This window comes from Ischnura elegans, chromosome 1 (assembly GCF_921293095.1).
Source record: "Ischnura elegans chromosome 1, ioIscEleg1.1, whole genome shotgun sequence".
NCBI classification, from domain to species: Eukaryota; Metazoa; Arthropoda; class Insecta; order Odonata; family Coenagrionidae; genus Ischnura; species Ischnura elegans.
The window spans coordinates 10,190,801-10,211,359 of record NC_060246.1 but is presented as its reverse complement, the minus strand read 5'-3'; the positions used below and the strand labels follow the sequence as shown (position 1 = coordinate 10,211,359).

At 36.2% G+C, this 20,559-nt stretch overlaps 1 protein-coding gene and 1 long non-coding RNA gene across 6 annotated transcripts in view; one reads left to right on the top strand and one right to left on the bottom strand.

Moving 5' to 3' along the window:
- The first annotated feature begins 1,411 nt into the window (after positions 1-1,411).
- Positions 1,412-20,559, top strand: part of LOC124155391 (cytohesin-1) — a 35,339-nt gene continuing 16,191 nt past the window's right edge. Inside the window, exons 1-3 of one of the 5 annotated variants that reach the window (XM_046529188.1) lie at positions 1,412-1,628; positions 2,227-2,300; positions 20,388-20,452. In XM_046529188.1, coding sequence (XP_046385144.1) covers positions 1,583-1,628; positions 2,227-2,300; positions 20,388-20,452 — 185 coding nt within the window. In that variant the 5' untranslated portion in view covers positions 1,412-1,582. Of the gene's footprint in view, positions 1,629-1,719; positions 1,931-2,226; positions 2,301-12,026; positions 12,231-19,753; positions 19,845-20,387; positions 20,453-20,559 lie in introns of those variants that run through there. The other 4 variants (XM_046529196.1, XM_046529172.1, XM_046529179.1 and 1 more) reach the window with 4 other exon arrangements.
- Positions 18,851-19,699, bottom strand: LOC124155418. Its single transcript, XR_006864186.1, has 2 exons — positions 19,613-19,699; positions 18,851-19,475 (listed from the first exon to the last, which is right to left on the bottom strand). It is a non-coding gene; the product is annotated as an uncharacterized LOC124155418 (long non-coding RNA).

The window sequence follows — 20,559 nt, the reverse complement described above, 5'->3', positions numbered from 1 at the left end:
ATGCTTTGATAATCAACTCAGTTTGCAATTATTATCTTAAATGATTTTCAACTAAGGCATTTCCAGGGTGTGGCAATCAGTGGAAAGCACCCGAATGTCTTCTTAGTGAAAACTAGGTTCTGGGTAAAATTCATGGAAGTGAGTTTGTATAGATGCATTGTTTTAAGTATTTCACTTATGATATTCTGTTATTTTAGCTTAGTTGTGAGATTGAGTGCTTTAAGTTTGTTTTATTTTAAATAGTGTGGTGCATTTAAAATGTGTAAATTTCTTTGAATTATTTAAGTGTTTTAGATTCGGTAAGAGATTTTTCTTTGTTATGAAAATGATTTTTCTTGACATTCCATTCATTGGGGCAATTGTTATATTCACTGTCTTATATGTAAAACTGATAATACGGTCGTGCACGAGAGTGAAATGTAACATGTTACTTACATTGCTGAGGAAAATAAAATGGCAGTCTTGTTATTGAATATTTTATTACCGTAGCATAGAAAGAATTAAGTGGATTGATTTGTCCTTCCTTTGCCTTTGCATGTTCAGTGCTGAGCTGGAAATCCTTTCCCTGTTTTAGACAACCAAGGACCTGTCAAGTATTTGCATAGAATGGGCTACATTAATAGTTTGAAATCAGATATACCGTGAATTTCTAGACTGGTTGTACAGAAGCATAAAATTTTATTTCATTCTGCAGCATAATGTCATAGCAATGAGGTGGAAAGATTCTCCGGAGAAAATATGGTCCTGCGTTAGAATGTGGTATATGGGAGAAGGTGCTGAAGTGTATTAACTATGTGAAGAAGGAAAACCTGGCTGGTTATGTTCAATGCATGGGAAAAGCCATAAAGCCTCATATTGCACTTCCGGAGGTAGGAGAACCGAAGGATGATCACATAAGTGCTTGCTTGAATATGCTGAGGGCAACTTTAAAAGGCTGGGTGTCAGAAGGTGAGGGAAAGTTGCGGAGGATTGGAGGCTATGGTAATTCTGGGGAAAAAGAAAAAAAATCCTGAGGTCTGTGTAGGCAATTCTAGAAGTAGCTCCTCTTGACCAAATCAATGTCACAGAACATTTGGCTCAAAAGGATGGATGGGTGCACACACGAGGCTGTAATACCCCAGAACTTGGGAAGGAAATACTTGGTAAAGATTTCTTAAACCAAGTACACCCATTATCTCTCATAAGTATCAGGAAATGAACACGAGTAACAAGCACTGAAAATACAGTTCGACCATGTTTAATAACATCCATTGTACGTGAAAGAACGGAATAACGTCGGATGAAACACTGACGAATTGAGCTGTCAGGACGTAGGATCCAGAGATTACCGTTTTCGGCAAATTTATGCGTTTCGAATGGGTTCGAGGATTTCGCTTCGCAGCTATTTGGAGTTCTGACGTAACCGACGTATCGTAGGTGGAGCTCGTGAAGTGCTGGTTATCTACAGTTTGATTTTTTTAGATATGTGTGTGTTAGTTTGTAAACTGTATAAAGGAGTTTAATTGATAGATTGATTTAACTTTCTTCCTTGGCCAAATATTGGCCTTCCATCGGAGAATACTTGTAACTCAGGTGTAATAAAATGAGTAGCACATCGTCTCATAGCGCAGAACAATTTAGTATCAATGGTGAGTTTTAGCCTATAACATTTCTCAATGGTTTACATTTACAATAATAGACTGTAAATATATTATCATTAACTGAGTTAACTCCTTCAGTCTTCTCAGTGTGGTTATTTTTCATGCACAATCAATTTGAGTATGTCAATTAATTATTGCTCAATCGCGGATATGACTCACTAAAGTATCCAAGAATTTGCTACGGAATTCATTTGATTCTCCAGGAAGTAATCGGAAGTTGTCTTTGGAGTGAATGTTTCATATTTAGATAATTATTTTTGAATAAGTTACCCTGATGCATTGCAAATTAGGTGCGTATAATTTTAATATTAGTTTCTTATACTTTGCTTATCTCGATTGTTGTTTAAGCATAGACAGTGGTACTATGCGGCATAGAATCGTGGTTAAGATTTTCCAATTTTGATGCCACGAAATGTCGCAAATATTATCTCAACCATTTATAGTAGTTATTGAATGGTGTTGATTAAGTATTAGTTACGCTGTTAATGTAGGTTTTAAGTCTTGTCATTGATTCTAAAATTACTGGACTTTTTAAATGCTACTAGATGTTTTTTAGAAGTGTGATGTTATTTATTGTGACTTTTAGATCTTACCCCGGAGCAGCAGAAGATGTTGATTGACATCAGGCGAAGGAAGACAGAGCTGTTGTTGGAAATACAGGTTTGAGATTAATTCTAGATTGATTTAGAGAGATGGATTTTGCGAAAATTCTTTTCCTGTTCCAATTGGTGACCTTTGAACAGTTAGTGGGAATTAATTCCGTATTCGACTTCTATAATTCAAAATTTTAATTCGTATCGCATTTAGGCTATAGCGTTAATGTAAATACATAACTCAATTCTTAGGCGGTTTCTCTGGTGTATTTGGTCGGGAATATTTTCGAAATTGTTCAATGTTACTGACCACATAATCTTACTTTCTGTTTTTTTTTAATGAATAACAAAGATTATGAGGAAGTAATATAATTAGGTGCCTGTAATGTAGGCTGCATGACAATATATATATTTTTTGTAGAATACAAAGGTTAATGCATGTTTTCATTGCTTAAGCTAGCTGCCATGCATGGAGCCAAGCTAATGCTACACTGGGTACTGGGACTTTCAACATGACTCTGTACTTAACATAATATATGTCTAGATTAAGGCCCTAGGCATTTATTTCTGTTATTTTTAGTTGCAGCTAAAAGTTAGCTACAACTATAATTAGCTGGCCTTTAGAAGTTAATACAATTAAAGTAGCAAGAGTCATGAATTTCTTTTCTTTTTTTTTTTACTAGAAGCACTTAATGACTATAATAACAAGAATAAACCCTCAAATCTGACGTTGCATGGGTATGCAGAAAAATTTATGAACTCTACTCCCTCTTTAGCTAGTTCTCGCCACATGGTGCTCCACTTTAGTCTTTCATCTTCCGTTACCATTATGCAAATCTGTTGTCATGAAAATTATTCATATAGATTACTTTCTAGCTTCAAAATTATACCTAATAATGATGTGCGAATAGCTTATTGTGTTGTATAAAATTAATTTTTTATTGTATTGAGACATGCAGCTTGACCTATTATTGAAGATGCGAGGCTGGAGCAATAATGGCACATTTTCAATATGAAAAATACAGTGTTAAAGATCGTAGATAACATTTCCCTGATTTATGTTATTTTATCCATTGAAGAAGTCGAAAATTAATCAAGGGTTTTCCGTGGCTCATTGTCTTCTGCAATACTAGAGCACACGTCCGAGTAAACTGGAAACATTCCTTGTCAGCAAGCACAGAAAATAATTACCTTATACAAAGGGAATTCTAAATAACAAGCCTTTTGTATCCTTGCATTATTATTTGATAGTCTTAATGTTTTGCATCCAATTTTATTTTTTATAAGATCGTGAAAAACATGCAAGGGGTTAAACTCATGCACTGGTAATCCTTGCATGGATAATCGCTTGTATACTGTATCCGTAGTTTAACTTGGATGGGTAGATGACTAGTGCCCTAATTCATGAAAACAAACTTCTAAGACGTTTGATGTTTTGTAAAGTTTACCACAAAACATTATTATTCATATTAGGTGACCTTTTGTTTCTGAATCAAGTATAAACAATATTCTTTGATTTTTTTTACTTTGATTTTTAATGTTTGGACATTCAATAAGAGGTTGCAGCATGAATTTTTGAAGTATTAGAGGAAAAAATAATGACTCATATCACTTTGCTTTGAAGAAATATATTGGTACTTAAAATTTTGTCCGTAATAATACATGAAGGGAAAGTGATCTTAGACAGGCTAAGCCCAGTGTTCCTTTTGAGTGTGACCAGCTGATTGTGGTCAGGCTCGGCACACTTCTGCAATCTATTGGCATCATAATTGAACTATGAATTGAGCTCTCTTTGCCAAAATGCGAATCTTTATATAAAAATCCATTTATTGACGTAGTCTTATTTGGGAAAAAAATTACTTGACCACTTTGCTTTTCACCTTTACATATATCGGGCTATGTATGCCATATACTCTGATTTATGTTGTGTTGTTAGCTATGAATTTTTTTCTACATTAAATGTTATGAAATTTAATTCGTTTCTCGTGTGTGACTTCATGGAATCGACTTAACATAATGAAATGTAACAAACTTTTTAATTCCATATGAATTGAGCACTGTACGACCTAGGCTTCGATTTGGCATTCATCATTCTTAGTCTTTTGAAGGTGATATTAGAATTGAATCCTCTTCTTCCTCCTTGACTATCCCCTTGAACCCAATCTACACCTCCTTGGCCAAACTCTGCCCCTAGGGGTTCCGCTCCTCAGGCTGTTGGGTTTTATTGGAATTTTTAAATGAATTTGTCTGTGAATGTTTATTCTGTGTCTTTGATGCAAATGTAATTACATATGTGCCTTGTCAAAGCCTAGGTTGCACAGTATGAAATTTATTTGGAATTATTAAGTTTTTTTACATTTCATCATGCTATGAAATACTTCCTTTTTTGACTTGTTGTCTGTTGATTTTCTTACGCCATTGTTTAGTGTGAAATGAACCCTAAGGCCTGTTTACATGGTATTTACCCATTCTTGTTAGAAACATTCTGAGACTGAAGTGAAAGTTGGGGGCTCGAGTAGCATATCATTTAAGATCAAGTTGAAGGAGTTAAGAGGTTATCATTGGCCCAAAAGCTCTCCTACTTAAATGCACTCGTGAAGGAAAGGCATTAGTTTTATGAGAAACAAATTGGGCATTTCCACTCTCCCTTTCTCCCTCCAACCTAAGGTACTTCCTTTGTTATATATATTGCTTTAAGTGTTTCAGCATTTCCTGTTGAGTTTCCCACCAACATCCACAATCTATCATCCATAGTTTTTTTTTTAATTTGGTGTCCTTAATAAATGAATCCAAGTTGACATTAAGCCTTCTCATGCATGGGATTCAAATTATGCAGATGTTGTACTGACACATCCACCAGCACTATATGGCAACCTAGTAGCCTAATTTTTAGTCAATTCTGAGTTATTCTCTAGGTAGAGGGTTGAATATGGTGGAACGATTCGCTCAAAGCGTCCAGATCAGAAATTCGGAGTTAAGGGAGTGCTCTTGGGAGAAAAAGCTTTCATCAGGGCAATTTCTTATGCTCAGGGACCCAATGGGTGCCATCCTTCCTCTCTCACTACATATTTCAAAGCCAAAACATTTCCGTGGAGATTGTCAATAGCATTGGAGGGAGAAACCAAAACAAACAATCTAGGGGGCCTGGAAAGCAGAAAATCAATTAATGGCAATTTTTGTTGTGGTTTTGGCTTAATTGTTCCTTGCAATGGTGTGTCATGTCCTCTGCATCTATTCTGCTGAAATGTTGGTTGTTTTGTGCACCTAGTTTTTTTCTTATTTCTCAGAACAGCGAACTCAGGGTGAATCCTGGTAAAATATTTTCTGTGGGCAAGGTGTGTCAGTCACTCTTGCAGGAGTTGAGACCAGAGGATAGGGTAGGAAATGGAAAGAAGGGGAGGATGTGAGTGTCTTTTTTAGGGCTAAAGTAGCGTTTACAACAGCTGAACTATTATTAATATTACTCAGACCTGTAAGTGAAATATTCTACCAATCAAACCTCATGTCATGTATCAGTTATGAAATTGATTGATGAGAACTTTGAATTGTGCATATGGCTGCTGAGATTTTATTTTCCTAGCTGCTGGCTACACCCTAGAGATATTTGATATTTTTAATTCTAATGACCATTCCAAGTCGAATTAAACCTGTTAAGTTGTTGTGAACCAATAGCGGCTCATCTCAAGTGTTCAACTCCATAGTTAACGCCAAGTTTAGTCATTGTGAATGAGGCTAACTAGATGCATAATGCAAGTGTTTGTAAATTGGACTCTGTGTATACATCACTCTTTATATATGTATTTGAAGATCAGTTGTGTGTTCAAGATCGGTTTTTCAAAGTATATACTGTGTATATAAAATATGTGTTAACAAAGTTGTTACGTGTTGAAATACAGAAATATGTAGTAAGATTATCTGTATTTGAAATGTGAGGTACATAATGAACGATAGTACGGCTGAGTGGCAGGGTAAAATTGGCACAGCGTAACTCATTATGGTTTCACTGGAACATCTTATTTCTAGACATTTAGTGGAAAGTTCTGTAAGGGTGCCTTATTTGATCAATAAAGTAAACTGTGTGCAGAATTTCTAAAGAAAACTACTGGTCACTGAATCAGTTTTCCATCAATTTGTGATAGAAATAAAGAAAATAAATTCCTGTCCTTCGGAGGCATCCTGAGCTACTTTTTACTATCTTGAGAAACATTCAGAAAATTGGTTTCATTCAAAAGATGAGCATGCTCATCAAAAGAAAATCTAAATATTTGCTGGTTCAAAAGGAATAATTCAAGATCCAATTAGGCATCGCTCATTAAGCTCGATTTCAAGGTGATTTATGTTTACTGGCTTAAAGTGGAAAATTTTATCATTCCCTCTAACATGCTGCTGTAAGGCTGCTTCTGATCAATTTTCAACTCTAAGACCTCTCAAAATGATTTTTAAGTGTATTTTGATGGCTTCTTGCTGATTTTGTAAATCATTTGCTGATTTTTGTAAGTCATGCTTTTTCCAAGGATTAACCTCGCATTTCTGCTATACTTCTTATTATAACTGAGGAACCCAATAAAATACAGCTTGTAGCTGAAATTTTTCGACTTCGAGCTAGCTTCCTATCATTTGCTGGAAATGATGCTTTTAATTATAGTTTCAATAGCGTAGTTTCCTTCATCAAAGAAAAGGAAAGGCATTGATTGTGATTCGTTACCCAACATTTGTGTATTCGTAATATACAAATTATTTGGTTTTGGAAATCTCTGTTTAAACGAATGGTAATGGTCAATTTTAACCTCATATGGAAAAGGCCAGAATGAAGCCCATGAGATGCCACTCCACGTGATGTCACAGAGACCTAGATTCTATATGATGATATATGACGTCACACAGGCTTTTCCCTGCATTCATACTTAGCCATCACGCTTTTGTGCACTTGAAAATTTTCACTTTCCATTTTATAGCAAAAAATAGATATTGTCATTTAAAAATCTAAAAGCGTGAAATACGCACTCCAGGAGTAATAATCTTTCTATTTAGGCAACAAAAAAATAATAGGAAACCACCCTATTGATCTACTTTTCTCCCATAATCAAAATGTCTAATTTGTAATCACCTTAAGATTCACATTAGCTTCAAGCTCCTCCAGGTGATTGGAGAAATACGTAAATGATAAATGAACAAAAAAATATTGACAAATTTGAGTTCAACGTAATTGTGAAATTATTCTGCACACAATACCAATAAGTGAATTCCCAACCCCTAAACTTACATTCACCTCAGCAACCATAGTCATGCATTGTATATTTATCCTGCACCCATTATCTCCATTCAGCATCACTTAGTCCATTCCCTCACCTTGTATGTGCTCCGGACAAAAAGGGAGTTGCTGCATACTGAGCATTATCTCCTCTGAGACTACAATCACATTTTTATATCTTGTAAAGGCACGTGTTTTGGTCAGATGGTACTTTAAACCACTTCCAGTGGATTCCTGGTCTTTGGGTGTGGTGTCCATGGTCAGAAGTATTCTTTTGATGTACATACATAGTGGATTGTGACTTTTTGTACAGTTCATAACTTAGGGTTGCACTATGATGTGGTACCGCTAAATATTTTATCTTCTACTATCCAATTCTGCTTTTGTGGGCATTCCTAGTTTGTACTAGTAAAAAGTTTTCATTTTGTTGTTATGAAAAACTTCTGTTCAGTCAGCGATAAAATTGTAAACTTTTTCATTCATTACTTTAGAGATCATCACAATTAAAATTAGTGATCGGCAAGTGCTTCATTTGATCAAATAGAATGTTTTTCATTTAAAAATTCTCAAGGTTTTGGTTTGGTTGATGAGAACTTCAAATCATGTTTATAATTACTTCCCATGTCATAACAAATGGTTGTGAAATCAAGATAACCTTTTGATGAACAAAAATGATAACTTCGGTGCTTGGTTCTATCTTGACAGATCGCTATTGTAAGGCAGCAATGGCAGCAAGTTCAAATAACCCATTATTAACTTCAATTATTTTGTATTAACATCATCAAGGTTAGGTATTTGTTCATGGATTTTTAACTGCGTCAAAGAATATGTGAATAAGAACTGTAATTGTATACAAAACAAATTAAATGTGGAGAGTTGGATATAGAATACTTATGTATGAAAAACTATGTATCATTTTAGGCTTGTAGCTACTCATGATTGTGAGCCTTGCTTGTCATGTCAAACCTGCTTTCGTAATGTTTCTCTGAGTTTTAAGGAGAACAAGGGATCCTCATCAATTTTGGATCAAAATTCATTCACATGTATTGTCTGTAGTTCAACATGTTGGCCCAGCTTGCTGACGTTCAATGGTGTTGTTCATGGTTAAGTTTTTTTCCTGAACCCATAAGTTTCTGTCTATTATGTTGGGAATGATTGTTGGACCTGTGTTTGTACTTTGTGAATAGGGTGATGTATGAAGTGAATTCCTCCTTAGTTGAGAGAAAGCGATGTATGAAGTGGTAGCCTGTCTTGTTAGCTCTTTCTTATGCCGTTGAAAACTTCAAATCTTCCTTTCTGTGTGGACTGAGTCATTTATCACATAAATATCATTGCTGAAATTGCTGGCTGAAATTAGCTAAAAAGTTTTCTTTAGTCATCTGTGCAGTCCTAGCATAAGCTTATGACATTGTGCAGCTGATGATTTGTCGACTGGAAGTCTTCTTTTAAAACCACCTGTCACGGGTGTAAGGATAGTACAGGTGGGCTCTCATTTATGATTTTCTAAATGAATCTCAGAATATGCTTTTTGCTTTTTCAATGCATTTGAATGCTCCCAGTGAATCCAGCTTCAATTTACTTGAGTGTTTTTAGTGACGTTTGTTTCTATTCTTTGACGAAGCTGGTATGGGGAAGTGACAGAGACATGCTTGTGCTCCATTTAAAAAAAAAGTTCCTCATATGGCTCCATATCCATCTGCTAAACTTTGTTGGTCATTCTGCATGCTGCCATATTCTGACTTTTCTCATCTGCTCCTTCCTTTTACCCCTTCCGCATATTTCACCTCCAGAGATGTAAGCTTTCATGAGAACTGTATGTTCTTGTTGTTTTGTTGTCTTCAAAATTGTGGCTGCACCAAGCAGAGTGTACAGCCTTTATGCATTCTTGTATTGATTCTTAATGTTTAAAGGATAAATTTGTGATGAATCTTTGTATCTTATCATTTTCATATGTCTTTACGTCACTCGAAAATTTCCACTTGTCCTGATTCTTCCTGGAATGTTTGGTGTGATAAAAGTAATTCATCATTTTCCCCTGGTTTGTCATTTCTATTTCTTTCTCTTCCTTTCATGTTGTATTTTCTCATTTCGGCAGCTGTCAGTGCCGTTGTAACGCTCTCTATAGAAATATTTCAAGCTGTTTCAAAAGGTTGAAACACCAGAAAAGTTATAAATTTTTTACATGAAGCAAACATGATCTAGTCGTTCTCGTTTTTGCACGATGTAGCTCATTTTTGGTGAAAAATATGTGTTTTTGTGGTTGCTGTCTATTAACTCGGTGGTTAAGCTACCTTTTTCCACTCAACATTTTGGGCTTGCGCTTCCAGAGTATGGAAATGTGTATCAAAATGGTTTGCATTACCCCTGAAATTGTCAATATACCTTTTACAGAGAAAACATGTTTTCATATCATTGGCGATGTGTGTATTTTTTTGCTCTCGTATGCTAAATACTTTGATAGGTCTCCAAGTAAATTGCCCCTTCTTATTCGATTGTTTTTCTGGTGTCCTCCTCGAAAAATATGTATTCTATCGATCGTGATATTCATTTTTCGCGCGACCGACCCCGCGCGGCGACGGCCCTTTTCTTCGTGCCGCGTGCCTTGGCAGAGCGGCCGAACTCGTGCTTTATTTGAGAGTGCGCCGCATTGGTTTTGTATTCATCGGGACGACGACGGAATTGTCCTATCTCGTGGGTCACTTCCTGGAGGGAGCTTCCCCTCCCCCGCGTCGCGAATCTCTCCCCCCTCCCCCCAGTTCCCTTGCGCCGCCGTCATATCTGCCCGTCCTGGAGGTCGCTCGGCCGCCTCCCAATATCTTTCTACCTCCTCGGCAGGAAGTGTCGCGGGAGTGAAGTTCTTGCAAGGCTACCGCACGAGGAAATGGGTGATAGTTCATAGGATTTCCCGTGACTTTAATCGTTACTGGGGCTGTTCGTGTGTTTTGGTTTCTCGGCCTTTTAAATGACTTCAATCGAATGCGTGACATAATGTAAATTTTATTATCTACATTTACAGCCAAAAAATATTCCTTTCATAGTCTTATATCATATATTTTCAATTTTCCGTGTATGCCTTTACTTTAAAACGTCAAAACTTTTGTAGTACAGATTGTGGTTGCCCTTTTAGTGGTCGTAGTTTAATTCTGCCGTTTGGTTCTCGTTTCATTGAGAAACTAGCCGGGAGTAATGTTGTTTTCTTATGTGAATGACATGCATTAATGTTTGTCGTATTCTTAAGAATTACTGAAAATTCGTTTACATAATACTGTAATTTTTTTAAAGGCCCTTTGATTGAAGGTTTTTTTGACGATAACTATGATTTTGTCTCGGCTCTTTGGCTAATGGCTATCAGGAGGAAGCGTATTGCTCTCTTTTTCTCGCGTACGAATTCTCAGTGTTCATGAATAGGTATACGTACCCTAAAGTATCACGCAATTGATCTTTCAAAAATTTCACGGGAGTATATTCAGCCATTTAATTTTTGCGTCATTCTTCCGCACTATGTGAATATTGAATATCGGCTGGTATAGTTAATTATATGGACGTTAATCATGGAGCATATTCTCATATCGTTGTTTTTCCTGCATTTCCTCATCAATTTTATTTGGGTCGAAGACCCAACATAACCAAAGGCTCCTCTAACCGTGGAAGAGCATAGGTTAAGGGTCTATCAAGTTGTAAGTTGAGCTGTCCCGTCGATTTAACCTCAGGTTCAGCATTTGGAACCTTTTCTTTCGTGTTGGCAGTGATAGGTTTTTGTTTTCTATTTTTCCTTCATTTGTTAAATTCCTTGGACTCACGATTTATTTCATGTGTGGATAGGATGCTGGCTGTCATTTAGCATTTGATAATTTGGGACTGTGTTGGTTTCTGTTAATATCCAATTTACAATACATTACGTTTGCCTATCCATAGTAAATGAGCGATGTCTTCTTCGCATAACTTTAATATTAAATCATATCTAACGATCGAAGTCATCTGCGGGTGATGTTTTTTATATCGACTGGCCTGATTTGTAATCCCGCGCCATCCTGTCTCTTGGGCATTTGGAAAACCCATCTTTCGCCGGCCTCGGTAGCGGCGGGATAAAGTCCTCGCCTGCCAAACCGAAGGTCGCGGGTTCGAGTCCCGCCTGGGTAAGTTTCCGTTATCCAGGGCATGGATGTTTGTGATTGTTAAATGTTAGCAACCCCGATGTAAAGGCCGTACAGTGCTGTTTTCGGTGGTGTGTGAAATAAATAAATTAAAAAAATAAAAATAGATATTTTAAGTGCCGCGATAGCTTTTCATCGCGTGTGTTTGGATTCTGACCCTTGACGTGTAGATGTTTGGACGGAAACAGTTGAGGATCGCTATTGGTGGATCATTTCGTGGAGACGGGCTTTTCTGCCGTGCCGATGAGCGGTGACGCGGCGGCTCTCGTCCGAGGCCCGTGACGCACCTCGGGACTCGCTCGCTGCGTCACCTCCCCCATTGTCTCCCTCTCTCTCTCTCTTTGCGTGTGCGTGTGTTTGTGGCGCTGGTGCACGCACGATTGGCCAGCAGGTGGCATCGTCGTCGGCGCGACCCGTGTTTGCCGATGAAGAGGACGACGATTAGGAGGACGAGAAGGAAAGGATGGCCGCGTCGGCGGGTTGGTTCTCCTCGCTGAGGAGGCCGAAGCAGCCCAAGCAGCGACCGCAGCAGCCGGGTTTACCGCCCAGGTGGCGGTGGGCGTGCTCTGAGTGGGACCTCTTCGAAGGCAAAGTAATTGGTCCCCCCCACCCCTCCAACCATCAGGGGCATAATCTGGCTAACCCCTCACACCATTACACCCAAAAATGTCTTGGGCTACCGACCAAAACACAATGTTAGTTAGCACATGGTCATTTGTTTAAAAACTTCCTTTTTTGTGAAGAAAAATTACTATAATTTTGGGTTAATTTCTGTGAAGTGGCATATGTTCCAATGGCTTTGATTCACTTTCAGCATTTTTTAGAGGATTAATTGAATTAAGGTCTGGTTACACAGTACATTAACATGTACAAGTTAATGTACGTTTGCGTGAATGATTTTGGTGGAACGGAACATGTACGGATGCATGAACCAAATTAGAGCAGGTCCTATTTTCCGTTCATGCATTCGCACAAGTTGGGCGGTTACACAGTGCATTTCCGTGTTCGTTCACGCGTTCATACATTTAGACATTAACCCGTACCTAATAATGTATCGTGTAACCAGGCCTTTAGACTTGGCTCCCTCATTATCAAATTCAAGGCGCACATCCTGCTTCCCATGGTATCTTCACAGGATCAATTCAGGTGTCCTTAACAGATGTTTTTATTTTCATTATTCGTATTTATTCTGGAGAGAAGGTGAATACCTGTGGCCTAAATTTTAGAGCATCAGCAGTGTTTATTGTTGCTCTATTTTGAGTGGTATAGAAATGAAATATATATCAAGCATCAGCATCCCAGTTTTCTCTGTCGATTGGAGCACGCTGGTCATAAGCATCAAATTTGCCGATATGTGTTAGATTTTGCCCACTTGGGGCTTGAGCATTATTGTAATGTCCTTGATTATGTGTTTGATGAGTACTAATGGAGTGATATCTGATATAGGAAAAAAACAGACATTAACTTCAAGTTATTTAACAGCCAAATCACTCCAAAAAGTCCCTTGGGTTGATCCTTCTACTAAGGAAGCTATGTTAAATCTTTGATATCATTTTATTCAATAGTGTAGTCACTTGGTTTCTACAGACAAGTGGTGAACTTGCCAAGGATTCTTATATGGGTTGTGCTATGGAATTTGTTGCCATAAAGCTAAAGTGAGTTGAGATATCTCAGTTGTCATATGCAATAGGAAATGTATTGATAGGTATGGAGTAGGCTTTATCGATTTGGGGGAAGAGGAATCTGTTGAAATTCTATTTTTCTTGGTTTTAATGTAGAAACTGCTTATAGATGAATCCAAAGAAATCATGGAAGCTCTGAGCCCAATGAGCAGAATGGAATACTTGGTAGAAAAATGCTCAACTCCTATCAGCTTACTAGGTTTTGCATTTGAACATATTCTTTGGATAGAAATTTAAGCAAAACAGTGTCTCGTTTCTCATTTATTGTAAATATTACTGACACGTATGCAGTGAAATATTATGTGGCCACTGATGCCAAAGAGCAGTACATATGTGGTAGTGCTGTGTTGCAAGTTGCCACAAGTTGCCTTATTTAGCTTCCTCTGAATAAAGTTCAGAACAATGCATCAAATATTTTTCATCTCTCATCTGTTTTAATATCATTGTAAGCCTCCTCATTGAGACTGGTAGATTGAATCGTAAGGACAATAACTACTTGGTAATTGGTAGCTGGAAGGTCAAGTGCTCAGTGATACATTTGTCATTTGCTTGTCAAACCCAATAATAATTTTTTTGCCTCATTATTTATTCCTTAAGCTCTGTTATTCATCTTGGATCAAATTTGTTAGCTTATTGTAATGCATACACGTATATTATGTAATGTTTATTGTCATCATATCAAATAAATGCATACATTTTATCTTAGGTGTTGATTGTTGCTTTAAAGATCATTCTTTGGTAACATACATATATTGTATAGTTTTAACTAATCTCATGCATGTTTAATGAGATCATTTTGTAATAACAAATATGTTTCTGGCAAAATGTTCTAAGTCTTTGTGAAATATCTGGTCTTCTCCTGTCAAACTTTTCCCTTTTCCAAGGGAAAAATTTATATGTAGATGCTACATGCCTGTGACACAGGCTTAACGTTTAACTAAAATATGTTTTAAACTTATTCAATTTTGTTCTTCTATTAAGTCTTTGAGTTTTATTGTGATTTTAATTTTTTTTTTTTTTAAATCTTTTGTACAGGATGCTTTATGCAGAATTTATTTGACCTGTTCTTTATTTATAATTTACAGTTCTAGCTTCTCGTCATGGCCACTTGGGTTATGAATTTTTGGGTTGAAATGTGTTTGTAAATCCACGTTTTTCTTTGTAATGGAAATTCCACAAAGAATGGAAGGAAATTTTATTTATTTGAGAAATGCTGACCTAGTTGTATTTCATGGACTGACTATAAATAAATTGGCTTTCCATGCAACACATTGTGGAAGTTGCATTTGAAAATTAGAGTTTTTACTCAGACTTGCTTGATAAATCAGTGGGTATTTGTATTGTGTCTCTCTATGATTATTAATTGAAGTGTTTAATGAATAGTAAGACGTTACACCTGTCTGATCAGTTGCAGAGGGTTGTAGATGTATCTATAACAAATGTATTAGTATAGCTGAATAAGAGTTTGAATTATGTGACCTACAGTATCACATAATAAAATAGAAAAAAGTACCGCATTTTCCGTGTACAGAAATGAATGAGGGCAGTGAAATAAGCACCAGAGAAACTGAATTTCTGTGGCTGGTCATCAACATTAGCTTAAGGTCAATTTCAATCTACTATGTATGGTTTACCTGAATTCCTAGTTCTCATGGAATGGAGTTGGTTATATGCAAGTTACGAAAAAATATATGGCAAATACTTTGATAATGAACATATTTGGAAGGCACTTGCTGTACTGATTTGATCCGAAAGAAGTATCTTAGGTTTGATGTTAATAGGATTGACTGTGGTCATGAAAAAAAACGTGCTAATGGTAGCAGTGTTTATGGAATGTGAATGGTAAATAGTGAATTTCTTATATTAGGCAATACTGACATGAAATAATTACATTTGGGGAGATGATATTTGCTTGATAAATGACCATGTATTCAATTAAATGTCATATCAGGTTATTACTCTGTGTTGCCGATCTATTTGCTAATATTATTAGGGATGTGCGAGTGGTACTTTTTGATCTCTAGTCGTGTATCGAGTCGAATTGAAAACTACTCACGAGTATTGAGTTGAGTTTGGGAATTGTGAACCATGCAATACAGCAGTGCATGCTCCAACATTTTCTCATTTTTCCAATCCCCTTGTGAATTTTCTGTTCTAAATGCTTAGCTTGATGAAAAAGGAAAAGATAATGAGTAAAGTTGATGCTAATTGTGTCATAATTTCGAGACGAATGAAAATTAATGTGCTGTAAATAGTTCCATAAACACAGTCGAAATGAATTAACCTGCCGTAATATGCTGTCAATTTAATTAGTATATGTATCCAAACTGCTCAGAAGAGCCCTCATTAAAGGCATTTGCTCAATTGTAACAAAAATTATATACATAAATGAATCATGTAATATTTGATCCTTTCAAATTCTCATGCAGAAAAACCAATTGTTCCACATACTCAAGCAGCAGATTTTGAAGTCTCCGTGTTACAGTGTAACTGTTTTCAGAAAATTGCAACACACTTGTGTGGCTATACTTTCTTGGCAAAGTTGCAAGATTTGGGAACTCAAGGAATTTTTATTAAAAGTTATATCAACAATATTTATGGATTTTGAATCTTCATGGAATTTAAGTGGACTAAGCGAACAAACTACATAAAGCAATAGAACTTATCATTAGCTTTGTAAACCATACACTTTTCTTTATTTCATACTTCATTTAATCAACCGTAGCTACTCTTTTTTTGTAAGTTCAAGAAGGAAACTAACCGAAATAAATGAATGAACAAAAATTAACATCGGATGTATGTAGTACTCAAAAAGTCTGAAAGATGGCACCCACTTGTTACGTCAAACACAAGGAATAGTCAGCATTGTCTGCTAAAATCTAAAAGTTGATTTTTTCGATAGAAATCTTAACCATTTTTACACATTATCTCAGCATTTAAGTAAAGGAGGTATGGTAGGGTATAAAAGTATGGTATAAATAAGTATGAGCAATATGCACAGTGGTCCACTCTGATCACGCTGTCGAGTCAGAAGACAGTCAGCCGCGAAGGCTGACGGAAAGGGGCTCACATACACTACTACCCATAGTGGTTGACTGCTACATGTACAGCAAGCTGAAATTCCAGCCCAAGGCACTGGAGTGACTTATCGACATTAACAGTGAAATAAATATACATGAGTTTCAATAGCCAGCCCTCCTTTCGGCAAGTTTCCGAACTGACTGGCCTTGACGGCTCTTTAACCGGAAGTACTCGACTCGACAGTCTTTATACTACTCAAAACAATTGAGTTGAGTACTAACTACTCAACTCGACTCTAATTTTTGAGTACTCGCACATCCCTAAATATTATAATCCTAATCTGCAATTCCTGTAAGGGACAAGCGTTTGGCTGAATTGTGATTGTGGAATCAAGTTCATGGATTGTGGAAACATCAGAATCAAAATTATTCGAGAAGGTGGTTGTACAAGTGGATACCTGAAATATTTGTTGGAAGTGCTTGTTATTCTTCTTTCTTAACGATTTACCTCATCAATACACTGTGTTGTTTGTTTATGCAATTCATAGTTTTCATGCCATTTAATTTTCTCTAGAATTGCAGATGTGATGATTAAATGAATTAACTGTCCAATACTTTTCATGTAGTCATTCTTTGGAGAAAAACCTTTGCTTGTAATATTAATGCTACATTTGTGAACAAAACAATGTACATGTTGTACTGTTGCCACATTCTGTGTGAAATGCTATGCTGTTTCTATAGTGTCTCCCTTTTATGAAATTTGTGCATATTAACTGGAGATAAAAAGTAAAGGCTAACTGAAAGAATTCTTTTCTTCATGTATTTTCATGACTACATGAAAGTGTCTTCTCTTTCACATATACTGTGACTGTGTTCAAGTCTACAAAATTTATTCATTTATCATATCAATGCATTGCATCATCAAATGTTTTGTGACATTTTACCCACACAATTGGTTTTCCTGTTGCTGGGAATTGAGATGTATCCATGAAAACATTGTGAGATACTGAGTCTTGTGAATAATTGTCATTCATTCAAATGAAGTCATTACCTGATGAATTGGATAAGAAGAATTGAATATTCGTTTACTGTACCTCTTCCACTCTGCAATTTCTGTCGTTAGTTTTTAAGGGTTACTGGTTTGTTTATTGTAAATCAACAGAAAACAAATATTGGAGAAAGGAGGAGCTGATAGATATTATAGTGGTTAAAACTGAAGGTGCCTTTGCATAATTTTGATCTCCATCGACCTCAAACCCCCACCACTCTTCCCCTGGCACTCCAGCTGCTCTTTTAGCTTTATGGACTTTTTCTACCCGAAGAAAATTAGTGAGGTCACTTTGTAACATACTCTGAAAGTTACTAACAAACAACCTTCCACACCACCCCACAATAGCTGCAGTCCAGTCTCTTTATTTTCACAAGCTACATATATTCATTGAGCAGAACTAATAGTCATGTATGGGTGATAGCGTAAATGTAATCAGGTGCATAGTTTTTTTCTACGCCATTATTTTATGCATGTCATATTTCAGCATGATAGGTAATTATGTTCTGTTGATTACACTTTAAGAAGTATCTACGTTTGTATGTGCATTTCCTCCTAGGGTGGGGCAAGGTTTTTTGGGGGAGAGGGAGGTCACCACTTTCCGTGGTGCATTGGTTTTATACAATATCTTTCAGGAATAATGCTTCTACTTATGGATGAGTGGCTTTTATATATTCTCCAATTATCTATAAACATTGTTTTTTGAGCTGATGAAATGAAAATTTGCATTGGAGAGCCACCCTTTCTTGCATCACAGCATAGTAGACTAAGTAAGGGGGGAGACCACTTCCCACCCCCTCAGTTGGCCAATGATTTCCTATCCTTTGACGAAAAACACAATTAATTTCATATTAAGAGGTTGCTTGAAGGGGGGAAGGTCGTTGACTCCCTCCACTGCCTAATATCTAGCCAGGCTTTCTCACAGTAACCCTCCTCTTTGACTAACCTGGGAAACCCTTCATTAATTCACATAGTCTATGGTGATTTTTAAAGTTGAGTAAGAGGTGGATGCTATCAATCAGTGAAACAGCTATTGTTCCACGTATATTCTGCGTTATATTTCCCATGTATGATGAAGCCACTGATGATGGTGAGGGAGTTTCTCATCGAAATGTTGGCCTTAAACAGCCTTACCCAGTGCAGAAGATTTTATCAAAGTTATGGTTGTTAGATGCATAATGAGTACTGGCAGTTTTGAGTGATGCTTTTTATAGGAATGATGTAAGAAATAGTGTTTTTTGTATGTGTGCTAGTTTTGCTAGTGTAGAAGTAAAATTATCTTGTAGTTGCATATGTTAGCAATTTTTGTGATTAGGGTTAGTTGTTTTGTTCCAATCAGTGAGGGGTAAAACCTGAGGGAATTTATTCTTAGATAGGTGTGCAGAAGCACTCAGTTATGTATGCTTTAGCTTCCTATTCTTCAATGGCTAAGGCCATGCATATTATATTTTTGTACCTCTCCTCTCTTGATGTCTTGAACGTGCATACTTATGATGTTATGTTGCCTGTCTTCTTATGTATTATGCATGGAAGAAATAAATTTAAGAAGTCACTGTTGCTCCAATGTGCTGTAAACAGCCTCCTTAACAACAAATTAGCATGTAGTTTTTTTGGGGAGTGGTGGTGGGCATGAGATAAATTTTAAGACATTGGTATCCCTCTATTGTAACTCAATGAAAACGCGTTGAAAGTCTAGCCAATTCTTCAAAAAATTTTGAATTTTTTCTACTTTTATTCACTTATTTCCTTGCTAATATCACCTGATCACTTGTGGTAAAAGATAAATCTTTTATTTCTCTGTTCACTTTTACCTTCAATGCTTTTTTGTTGTTAAGTGTAAATGTTAAGATATGTAATGGGAACAAAGCTTAGGTCTAAGTATGGATGGTGGATGTGTAATATCTATCAGCAATTTTATATGTTTGAAATGTTTGATTTTTGCATGTATTTCGGAATAATTATTTCTCTCGGACATTTTTGTATGCACTGAGCACCTACCTGACAGCAACTTGTTTCCATCTTCCATAGTCTCATGAATGGAGCTTCAGGCCTTTTATTTTTGCTTCAGTTTGACTGAGAATATGGTTCTTCATATTGCACCATTCCATTGTTACATGTATGAAAAAGTTAATGTAGTTATTTTTTTATTCAATCTTGTCATGTGTAGTTTTGAAGTATGGTAAGAGAAAATATCTGTGGCAGTCGTATTCATGGAAATAATTACCATGGTAAAATTATCCTGTAGGGATGGCCAAAATGCTTTATTTTTCCATTCATCTTTTTTTTGGCTGGGAAGCATTGGCATTCTCTGTCCTCTCTGCCCCACCTCTTTTGTCTTGTGTATTCATGTTGGTGATAATTTTATTATTTATGAATTTCAGTAACCAGGCAACTAAAATTAACTGTAGAGTAGTATTTTCTTGGGCCCTATGATGAACTTTGATGATTTTAATTATGTATGTATTGAAAACTTATCTTAAATTACTCTCATTCTAATTTGATATTAAGCGGTGATGTAGTATTCATTACAGTGTTCATTGGATGGTCATATGTCTGTAGTTCTGAAATCCTAAAAAAAAATATTGGTTTTCAAAGTCTAACATGGAATAGTGGTTTCAAGTTTTATTAACAACTTTCCTTTAATTTGTACTAAATTTTTCGTAGAAAAGTTGTATTTTGCTCTCCAACTATTATTCGTAACCCCTTATCTCATACCCGTTTTTCTCATCTATTGGGAGTGGTGAATGTGTATTGGTTTTCTGTAATTCATTTTTAAATATTTATTTGACGTACATTGATTTACTTTTTGTTTTTTGTAGTTTTAGTGTGATAATTTTTTTAAAATTTTGAATTCGTTTTCTGTTTGTTTATCCAAATATTTTGGTCATTTAATTTTAATTTATTAACCTCTTGGTCACCAAATATCATTCTTATTAAGCATAGATGTGTTTCTGTTTTCTTATTTAGGTATCTATTATGAATTTTTATTTCTTTTTCAGCAACTTAAAGATGAGCTCGGGGAGATTGTTGCTAAAATGGAAAACATGGATACAGCTGATGAAAGGTTGGTTTAAGTTTAGGTTGCTTATGTGGCAATTTTAAGTGAATATATATTTTGGTGCATCTAGCTCACATGTTTCAATTACTCCCTAAAACTTTTTGGCATTATAA